Raw genomic sequence first — 11,259 nt, 5'->3', positions numbered from 1 at the left:
AATCACCAATACACAAAAATTTCTCTCTGTCTTTGACTATCGATAATAGGATACTTTAAGACTTAGGCTAAATATACTTTACTTCAGGTTGCACGAGAGAGGGCGCAAACAAGGGAATAAGATCCAAAACAGAATCAGATTATCGAAACTGCTCCTTCAAAATCAATTTCATCGATTTGAAATTAGAGTGCAATTAGAAACTAATATGGGAGATTGATGCTAGTATTATTTCTCAGGTTAAGTTAATTTTTGTCTATTCTTAGCCTCATAACTTGCCTGGATGCAAAAATTTTGAATATATGTATTTGAAGCATTCATTGCTGTCACAATGGATGTAAATAAATAAATAATAATTAACATAGGGCCAACTTATTTTATTAAAGCATTAATTCACAAAATATTTGTATATATTGTGCATGTTATGTTTTTTCTGCTCTTTATATGCTATTTTTCCTACTAATGTACTTTTTACAGTTCCAAAATCCAAACAACCGAACCCAAGTAATATCAATTAAGCTGGAGTTCAGGAAAAGAGGGAATATCAAGTCAAGTCAAGTCACCAGAGTGTGTCTGCCTCCCGAACAATGTTAGGTAGGTTATTCCAGAGTTTGGGCGCTAAATAGGAAAAGGATCAATGGATCAAGCAACCATTGAAACAATGTTAAGTCAATGTTGATGCGTCAATGCTATAGCGGCATTGAATTAATGTTACAAAGTGGTGTTTGTTCAATATCACTTTTGCACCCGCAATTAATGTTGAAACAATGGTGAGATTTCAACAACAACAAAAGAAAATCAATAAAAATGTCATCGAATCAATGGCATGAAGAGATGTTGATTTATTATCACTTTGTACCTGCAAACAATGGTGAGACTTCAACTAAAAGATAATAATACATCCATTGAATCAGTATACACTGATTGATTCTGCATTACTGCTGTTGATTTAACATTGAAATGAACAAAAATAATCAATGGTAATATTGTTGAATCAGTGTTATACTGTGATTGATTCCACGTCACCAATGTTGAAGCACTATTGAAATGAACACAAATAATCAATGATGTCAGTAAATCAATGTTACACTGATGTTTATTCTACATCATTGCTGTTGAATCAATATTGAAATGAACAAAAATTATCATTGGTAATATCGTTTGATCAATGTTAATGTGATGTTGGTTTTAAATCACTTTTGTTAACGACTAGGTTGTATGACCTTTGACTAGGTTTGCAGGACAGCATTTCTTACAGCATAGTAGTCTGCTTGATCTGTGGAGTCCATGAAGCTCAAAATGAATTCACGAGGACACATATAAACATACACCACATATAAGACAACTCACTGTGGAAAATATATATGCTACCTGATATGATGAGATCATGCTTTCACAGCAGATGCTAAAGAACAAGGAAAAAAAAACTGCAGTTCATTGCAGAGCTCTCACCTCTTTTTTCTCTGGAGACCTGTCTCTACTCAACTTTCTTTCAGAACCAATTTTTATTTACTTATTTTGTGTTTTCTTCACATTTTAGATTTTCTTGTAAACACCACAACAACCAGTTCACAGAGTGTGCAGCCCTCTGGAGGTATATTAACGTGTTAAAAACAGCAATACACAGCAATAGCTTGTGGATTCTTCTTGGAGCCAAACACCGGTAAGTCTGCACTTAATGAGTCACAAATCACAACGTTAGCAACTGCACGGAGAACTCGTTAAAGGTACAAACTACTGTTTGTTCTTAATTGAATAGTCAGTTCAGAACATGTGCATAGATTATGCTTATTAATTATATAATAATTTGTTGTCAGGTAAACTTGGCTGGTATTCCAGGCTACTACATGCACACATATTTGTGCAGTTTAATTTTAACCTTTTCTGCTTTTTTCCATATGCAGTGTCTGGGAATTATATACTCTACCATTCAAAAGTTTGTGGTCAGTAAAAGTTTTTTGTGTGTAAGAATGTTTTTTTGACAGATATGACCCCAAACTTTTGAACGGCAGTGAAGCTGGTCTCTTCAGAAAAAATGGAACCGACCATGTGAAGTTAAATGAATGAATAAATAAATAAATTAGAGAAATGTTCTACAAAGCGCCACAAGGTGGTACCGTCGAGTCAACAATTAGTCTCATCCAGGGACTTCTCATGTCATGTATAATGGATTCCTGTGGTTTCATTGAAAGTTGTCTTATTGCATAACCTCTGCTTGGATCCTGATTCCTGTTTGTCTTTATTTGTCATATTTTATAATTTTACTACAGTAGCAAGCCTAATGACATGTGATAATCATTTCAACATATTGTTAGCCTACTTGCTAATTGTTATATAACCTCTAAATAATATGTGAAACGACACAAGAGCATCAATAGGCTATCAGATGATCATTTCAACAACTTGTTAATTACTAATTGTCGCATACAGTGGCAGCTTGTCGGGTGACCCTTACGAAAAATAAGTTTATTCAAGTGTGCTATCTTAAAATATACTTGAACTTTACTTAAGTATACTTACTAAAATAAACTTGAAGTATACTACTTTTTGGTAAGGGGAGGCACTGCAGTCACGTCATCTGCGCTTCTGGGAGGTACAGCTTCCCCAAAATTTTGAGGTGAAAATGGGAGGAGGACGATTTAATGTTAATAAAATTCACAATTCATTTCAGTTCATGTCTCAGAATGTGTCTTTTTTGTTTGTAATTTCACAGCTGTAATACCATAACATGTTACTGAAGTTGGAAAGCGCCGCTTTTCTATCGCGAATGTGCCGAATCTGCTGCTGTAACTACAACCGCTAGGTTATAGAAAAGGGGAGGGGAGGCCGGGGGAGAGCTCTGGTGCCTCTTTTGGTAAAAAAATAATAATAATAATTAGCCAATCACCATCGAGTGTTCACTTTCAGCGCTGAGGAGTGTTGAGAAAAGAAACATGCAGGGGAAGCTAGCCTCCCTTCTGATATCAATCAATCATCATAGAGACGTAAATTACGTGATATTAGTTTCAACGTCTCCCGCTGCGCTGATAATGTACCAAGTACTTATGATGAGTAGCGATATTGAATATTTGATAGTTTGAACGTCTCCCGCTGCGCTGATAATGTACCAAGTACTTATGATGAGTAGCGATATTGAATATTTGATCGCCAACAGATTTACCAAGCTGTCATTCAAACAGTATATAGGCTATACAAATTAAAAATAAAGGGAGAACACGCCTAACTGGATATAGACTACAGCAGTCATCTTAATTAAATAGCACAACAGGCAGCTCTCTTTTAACAGACTTTTAAGAAGGGATGGATGTTTGCTTCAAGTGATAGGCCAGGTAAGTGAAGTTATATTATCTTGCTGTATGTATGTCGTTTTCTTTACGTTTTCTGACTAAAAGCAACCAAAAAGCCATTTTAAAGTGGTTAAGCAAATAATAATAATAATAATAATAATAATAATAATCGACAGGGATCCCCAGACCAATACAATTAGTGTGCCTCCTCTATTTTAAAACCCACAAGCCGCCACTGGTCGCATAGTCCTATATTATTTAGAGCTCATGTAACAAAAGTGAGGTCAGACATGACCCTGACTCATATTTGGCTCCATGCGTTCACTAGAATTACCGCAACACGTTAATTAGAAGGGGTATCCGCATACATAAACAAATACAAATATATAGGCTTATCTGACAAATATGGCATATATGAGCATGCGAACTATTTAACAGGTGGGTTGGTTCCCAAATTAAAGGAACCTTTAGCCTAGCCTACTTCACACAGTGCACTCAATAAATTATGTCTTTTGTCGTTCCACTAGGTTACTTTATTGATGTCCGGGGGAAATCGAATTAGTTCTCAAGCGTTTCAGAGCAAGAACCAAATCAGATATAGCCGATGTAATAAAGTGATTAGACGCACAAAGCTGTATTCAAACTGCACATATACCTTGCATTAGAAATAAAACATGTAACCAGCCATTACAATGACTTCTTATATAGTGTACATTTAGCATTACATAATCGTGTCTCGTACCTCCCCCTAGAGGCACTCGGCAGTCATCCGCCTGCATGAGCGGCACACTGCATGAACAGCGCTCATGTTAACAGGCAATTAATCAGCTCTGAACTTGACTGAAGGCGTTTGCGACGCTGCTGTGCGATGCCATTTATCAACATGTGACAGGAGCAACAAAGCTGGAATGGAGCGAGATGTTTTTGATTAAACGCTTCCAAGGAGATGAACCAAACAAACGTTGCCATGAACGAGTGTGTTTGGTTACAAACACTCAGAGGGCAGGGGAAGGCTGCCGGAGCCAGGTGCCGCTGTTTTGTTTGTGTGTGGTGCGGTTGCCATGGCAACAGAGGGACCGGCGGCTGTCCCTCAGACTTAGGACAAATGGACCGGTGTTCCGTACACACGCTGTGTGTAATGCTGGATATGACAGTTAACAGCGTTTTTGACTTTGTTATTAGGTATCTGGTGTTATTTAACCACAGTTTTACTACTGTATTTTTGGAGGTTGCTGTGGTTGCACAGTGGCACATTTTTGTTAGGTTTATGAGAGGCAGCACAGGCAGGTGCAAAGAACTTCATTTTATGCACAGTGCTGAATAAAGCAAAAAAGGGTTTCGACCTGTACAAAGCAAGAGACCTACAGTATAAATTTTTAACAATGTAAAATATTTTTTCTTGGCATATCATTTCATTAACAGCCTTCAGGGAAGATCAGTTCATGGACCCCTAGTTGAAAGCCCTTAGTTTTACAGAATTAGCATGATGGATATGTTTAAGCATGCTGTAGAATGTGAAGCCATAATCTATTTCATCTTTATTTTGAAACTAGTAGTTATAGCAATGATGCATAGTAGCTAGTAATTACACAGACAATGTTTTTTGTTGTCTGTTTTAGTCTTGTACCTCGCCAGAGATGTTGCTGTTACTGCAGGAAAAAAAATAGTTGTGTAGCCTATGTATTTTATTTGTTATTTAAAATAAACCAAAATAGGCCTACATAAACAAAATTTAAAATAAAACACACCAAAAGTTATTTAGTAATAGTTTATACAAAGGCAGTTTCCAGTTTCAGTTACACAGTAAGCTAACTTAAAGATATGACAATGAATGTTTGGAAATAATAACAGAAGGCTAATACACACATAAAGCTGGTTTACCATTATCCTTTGGAGAATGACATTTAAGTTTTAGCAATGAATATTGTTAGATTTTATTGACAGCAATTCCGTTAGTGCATCTATACACATGTTGGAGGAAATAAATCTCTTAAAGGGCTTCCTGTGTTCCGCTTGTCCCTCTCTGAAGCACTGTGATGTTTAGATGCGCCTAGCTATTAAACAGCAACATAAAAACTGAAACAAAAACACTAATGATCTGTTTCCCCACCCAAAGAGCTGTCTTTATGCTTCCTCTTTGAGATTTTCACCTGAAATCCTACATACAGCAGGGGCTGGTATCTCCATGAAAGGATTGAGACCAGTCCTCTCTTACCCTTCTGTCAACTTTCTAACAAAAACCGACTGTAATACTTCTTTATCCTTAAAGACAAACATTTACAACACATCCTGTGTTACACTGCATAGTGGCTGTGTGAGATTTTACAGGTCAAAGTTCAAGTTTGGCTTTGGTCCAGACCTAAGTGCTGATGAAGATGAAGCTCAGAGCTTGCTGACATGGAGACAGTGGGGCCTTACTTGGCCTTCGTCTTCTCCTCGTAAGTCCCAGCGTCCTTGTAGGCACCTACGTAGCCTGTGTGCTCCACAATCTCCTCCCGCCCACCTTTTCCTTTGCCTTTCCCACTGTCATCAAAACGCTCCTTGTGTGAGCCCGTATATTTAGAGGTGTCGGTTAACCGATCCACGGCACCAGTTTTTGCCACTTTCTAGAATGGTTAAACAAATATAACATACAAATGAGTGATATATATATATATATATATATATATATAATAAAATATGGAACTAGAAATGTGCATCAGCAAACCAAATAACATTTTTATTTAACCAGATGATCTGCACAAGGCTGTTGCAGCCTGCCTCAGCAGATCCTTTTTTTGCATTGAATGAATTCCACATATACATCACATATTCTTGCAACTCCTTTTGAACTTTTAACTAGTTGCCAGGTTTGATTTATTGTTGTTTGATTTGCTACTGCCCTCTTGTGCTGAACCGACTGAGGAATGATGTAGTACCTTGTTAGCGTTTCTCAATCTTGCTTCTGGAGGTCCACCAACACTATTCATTTTAGGTGTCTCTCTTATTTGATGCATCCAAATGAGTTCATAAAAAACGCATGCAACTACAGATGAGTTGAATTATGTGTTAGATACAGGAGACATCCAAACTGTGCAGTGTTGAAGGAGCTTCATGAGCAACATTTTAAATATTCAGGCAATACCCTTCCATATTTCTGTCACATCTAAGATATTAGTTGCCGAGATATTATATGGAAGAAGTTGATGCAGCCTAGTAACTAGATGGATGATGTCATTAATATGGCAAACAAATAACCTTTCTGTCTTCTTGCTTTTTTATTTTTTTAGGATTCTTCAGTGTTTTTAAAGAAGTCTCTTATGCTCACCAAAACTGCATTTATTTGATTTAAAAATCACTATTATTGTGAAATATTATTAAAAATAACATTTAAATATTTAAATAACTGTTTATTTAAATACGCTGAATTTTTAGCATCCAGTCTTCAGTGTCACATGATCCTTCAGAAATCATCCTAATATGCTGATTTGGTGCTCAAGAAACATTTCTTATTATTGTCAATGCTGATTAGTATCTCTGTAAAACCACGATACAGTGAAACCGTGATTATTTTCCAGGATTCGCTGATGAATTGAACGTTTAAAAGAACAGCATAACTTGATCATTGATCATAACTGATCAATCAATTTTTTTCAGTTTAAAGCATCCTTGCTGAATAAAAGTATTAATTTCTTTAAAAAAAAAACTGACCCTAAACTTTTGATTGGTAGTCTATAACACTATTGTTTTGAAATGGCAATATTGATTTTGATGCCATCTTGCACAGTATAGTCACATTTATTTATATCAACATACATTAATGCAAAAATACCTCAAATTATTGTTTTTAAATGGTTGACTTACCGTTACACCAACGTTGGTGGGTTCTTTTCCCTCGATTAGCTTATATATAGACTGCAGTGCCTCTTCTTTGCTTTGATTTTTGAATCTCTTTGGGGCCAGTTCTTCTAGAGCTTTCTGGAACTCCTCATATGTTATGACCCGAGATGTCTTTGCTCTAAATAATATGATAAACATATCCTTTTCAGTATTTCTGTTACATTGCCAATACTGTACAGTTATGCTTTATACTTAATATATGAAAATATTGTTAATATTTACAATATCTACTTGTATATTTTACATTTTATGGGGTTTATTTTGCATGCACAGTAATATATAGGCTATATATATATATATATATATATATATATATATATATATATAAGATTTAAAAAGTCTTCAGAACAAAAAATGCTGAAAAACTCACTTGACTTTTGTGAAGACAATATCTACATCAGTGCTGGTGACATTCTTGCTGTCAATAACTTTGCAATCTTTGCACAGTTTAGCCCAGTTTTTCCCATTCATCTCCTTTCCAGTGGCTTTGGTGTCACCATGAACAGCAAACTTCTTAAAGGCGCTCAGAAGCTCATCCATTTCTGTACTTTCTGCCATATTGGGTATTCTGCCAAACAAATAGTAAAACTATGACCTAATGGAACTATTTCTTAAGAAAAAGAGGTGTATTAACTGACCAAATAAGACATCTGCAATAGTGGCATGATCAACTGGCATTACTGAAGCCTTAATGATGAAAGAGAAGAGAATACTGTGGTTCACTCAGAAAAGAAAGATTACACTGCATTATTATCTGATAGGAATCTCAGATGTGTATTATACAGTATACACAAATAACGTCTACAGCCTCAGGTTGTACAGATAAGGTTGAGCCCAGACAACAAAGCACCTTACGCTCTGATTTAGCAGTTCTGACTGATCTGCATTATCTAAATTGTCCTGTGATTTTGGCTTTGAAATATTTCACTAATGGTCTTCTTATTGTAGAGTTTTGGCAAACTTCTCAAGCAGGTCACCCTCTTTTCCATTACGTTTTGAATGGCCTGAATGAATAAAGAACCAGCCAAAAGTAACACATTTGGTGTGTGTATGGCAACAGAGCCTGGTTTAAAATTTAAGGGCTGTAAGGACTGAGCTAATGAGGTGATTATCAGCACAAAAACACATTTCCTAAACATTTTCAGATGGCCTTTTTAGTTTTACTATGAAAATCTCTTATTAACTATAAATATAACGTTTTTTAAAAAATTATTTGAGAATAGGGATGTTCACACTACAACTATAACAATAATGACAATACCGTTTTCCAGTTTTTCTCCAGCTGATGAACGATAAAACAGCCACTGCCATCAGAATCCATCAGACTTTAAAAAAAACTAAAGCAACAGATGACATAACTGACAAAACGCTAATATAGTTAGCATTATAGTTATCTATATACAGTAGTTATTGCTCTTGGTGTAAACGACCTTAAGTTGGGCAGTTGGACTTAATAGATTTCATAGAAAATCATGTACTCTTTGATGGGCACTATGTTTTTTAGCACTATGATTATGATTAGCACTATGATTCCATCCAGCTGGAGGATATAATACATATTTGATATTCTGAGCCAATTTTAGAACACGTATTGTTTTCTTTCTTGTTCCGAACAAGTGAAAGTCTGGTATATGTGATTCCCAGTCGTTTAGTGTATGATTCACAGTTTTTCCTCTGTAAACATTTACAAAGTTGGCATGTGTAGGGTGCCTAGCGTTTTAAGTCTGTTCCAATTTTAAATGCTGAGGAATGTATTCCAGCCTTTACTGTCTTTCATTGATACCTTCTTTCGTTTTAATACTATACTGAGAAAAGTGTCAGTAGAGACATTAATATGAATCAAATATTTGCTAATACCCATTCCAGCCTCAAGCACGCTAATATGCAGGCATAAAATAACAAATATATCAATGGGATAGTTAATGTAAAGTACAAGAATGCATTGTCTCTGTACTTGCAACTGCATTAATTCAAAGCTCAATGGATCTGTGGATGTGTTTGGATAACGTGGAATTTGAGGCCGATTCTAGACTTTCTTGGTGTGTCTGCACAGTCCAGCCATTGTTGATGGAGGCGAGAGTAGGTGTGTGTATGGTCTGATATGTCTTGGAGTTATTGTGGAATGTTTCAGATGGATGTCAGAAGTTTGGCAGCCGATGGCTCATGGAGAGGTGATGAGTGTACAGCAGCAGTGGGTGGGCTTGCCCTGGCTTCAAATCCAACTCTTTCAGCCATCTGTAGTCTCCTCTGAGCTCACACACAATGGCTCAAGTGTTGCATCAAACAGTCTCTTCTGCTCACCAAGGCTGCATTTATTTGATCACAAATACAGTAAAAACAGTAATATTGTGAAATATTGCTACAGTTTAAAATAACACTTTTCTATATTCACATTTTTGAAAATGTAACTTATTCCTGTGATGGCAAAGCTCAATATTAAGCAACCATTACTCCAGACTTTAGTGTCACATGATCTTTCAGAAATCATTCTAATATGCTGATTTATATTTTGCTTATGTATAATTGCAATCTAAATCATTTTAGTCAGTGGCAGTTGTAATTATCCAAAGTGAACATGATTTCATCTTTTGGCACTTGATGGCCCTTAGTCAGACTGCAGGTGTTGCAGTTAGGACATGTTACTACTCTCTGTTGAAAACAGTAGATTTTAAATTATTTATTATTATTATTATTATAAAAAAAAAATGTTTGCAATTAAAACATGCTCTTTTCTACCCATTTTGACTTTTTGTGGTGTATATTTATGACCAGTAGAAGGAGAGAAAAATATCAACAATAAAAAAGTCATGATGGATACTCCATTCAACACAGTGTCTCATAGCAATGAATGCAAATTTTTTATTTGTTTAGGTGCTAAATCAGTAGCATATGTCATCGTGTCAAATTATGCCACTTTGTTATGTCAATTTATGCACTGAATTCACACTTTACTGTGTAGCAATATTTATATACAGCATGTTTCAATATGCAAACCACAGCTGCTGATGCATGGTGTATTATGGGTCTATGATGTTATGTGTGCATGCATATAGCTAATAAGATGAGTGCATGCATGCATGTGCATTTGTATATGAAGACATTCTCTCACATTAGTGTCAGTGAAATTGCTCTTACCTGTGCTACTGACTTCCAGCTGCTGGCAATCCACGCACATGCACGCACACACGCTCCTGGGTCTGCACAACTTCTGTCCCGTTCTGCTCTCTCTCTCTTTTCTCTGTCTCTCCTGTTACTCCCTTCTGAAATGGAGTGTGTGTGTGTGTGTGTGTGTGAAAGAGAGAGAGAAAGAAAGAGAACCTACTCGAGTTATAGTGACCAGGGTCATTTATCAGTCGGGTTGAACTGGAGCTTGAGCATAGCAACATAGAGAAGCCAGAAAAAGACTTCAACTCTATTCTGGGTGGGGCATTTGTGTTTATCTTCTGTTTTGGCATTCTGTGTTTGAATGTAAATGCTCATTCAATGATGTGAATATGTACGAAGAGAGCGAGGAATGCGATGTGTTAGTATGCGTGTGTGAAAATGCTCATCCAATACTGCCTGTGTGTGTGTCTATACTTAGCTACACTTTGGAACAAGATTTGTCCTGAGAAGTTCTCAAGCCAAATCTGATCTCCATTTTAAGGACATTGAGGACCATTGTCATTTGTAAAAATGATATATAAATAAAGGTGGAGACTTGGTTCTATTCATTGATTGTTGCAAGCTTTCAGTCGATTGTAGAGGCTAGGTTTAAAGGGGTCATATGATGCTGCTAAAAAGAACATTATTTGGTGTATTTGGTGTAATGAAATGTGTTTATGCGGTTTAAGGTTAAATCTCTTTGGATTTGAGACTTTAGTCTTTGCAACTTTACAGATCTTCTTTATGCACCAAGAGCTTGTAACACTCTAAAGAGAAAGGAAAAATTGAAATAGCATCATATGACCCCTTTAAGTGAACTAAATGAATGGAGAAACCTGACATACATCACAGAGAGTCGTTTCACCAGTAAAATAAAAAAATTAAAAATAAAATATATGCATGCAATATATGCATAAGAATGAGTTTTCATTTAGGAAATAGTTGAATTTTC

General features: G+C 36.0%; 1 protein-coding gene across 2 annotated transcripts; it reads right to left on the bottom strand.

Annotated features, from left to right (window-relative positions):
* Positions 1-5,062: 5,062 nt before the first annotated feature.
* On the bottom strand, positions 5,063-10,405 carry LOC107696689 (tubulin polymerization-promoting protein family member 3-like). Of its 2 annotated transcripts, XM_016497148.1 has the most exons (5): positions 10,299-10,405; positions 9,118-9,469; positions 7,534-7,731; positions 7,128-7,281; positions 5,063-5,890 (listed from the first exon to the last, which is right to left on the bottom strand). In XM_016497148.1, the coding sequence occupies exons 3-5, from the start codon at positions 7,719-7,721 to the stop codon at positions 5,699-5,701; spliced, it is 534 nt and encodes a 177-aa protein (XP_016352634.1). In that variant the 5' UTR covers positions 7,722-7,731; positions 9,118-9,469; positions 10,299-10,405; the 3' UTR covers positions 5,063-5,698. The 2 variants fall into 2 exon arrangements, with proteins under 2 accessions (XP_016352634.1, XP_016352633.1); XM_016497147.1 differs by lacking the exon at positions 9,118-9,469.
* Between the last annotated feature and the right edge of the window lie 854 nt (positions 10,406-11,259).

The sequence above is a fragment of the Sinocyclocheilus anshuiensis genome, unplaced genomic scaffold (genome assembly GCF_001515605.1).
Source record: "Sinocyclocheilus anshuiensis isolate Anshui unplaced genomic scaffold, SAMN03320099.WGS_v1.1 scaffold354, whole genome shotgun sequence".
NCBI classification, from domain to species: Eukaryota; Metazoa; Chordata; class Actinopteri; order Cypriniformes; family Cyprinidae; genus Sinocyclocheilus; species Sinocyclocheilus anshuiensis.
Note: the sequence above shows the minus strand (reverse complement) of the source record. Positions and strands in the feature narration are given on the sequence as shown.

What these genes read in the sequence shown, in the direction of transcription:
- LOC107696689 (XM_016497148.1), bottom strand. Translation starts at nt 7,721, where the DNA reads ATGGCAGAAAGTACAGAAATGGATGAGCTTCTGAGCGCCTTTAAGAAG. An exon ending in ATTGTCTTCACAAAAGTCAA is followed by an intron (nt 7,282 to 7,533) that starts GTGAGTTTTTCA and finishes CATATTATTTAG; the next exon opens with AGCAAAGACATCTCGGGTCA. An exon ending in CCACCAACGTTGGTGTAACG is followed by an intron (nt 5,891 to 7,127) that starts GTAAGTCAACCA and finishes TAACCATTCTAG; the next exon opens with AAAGTGGCAAAAACTGGTGC.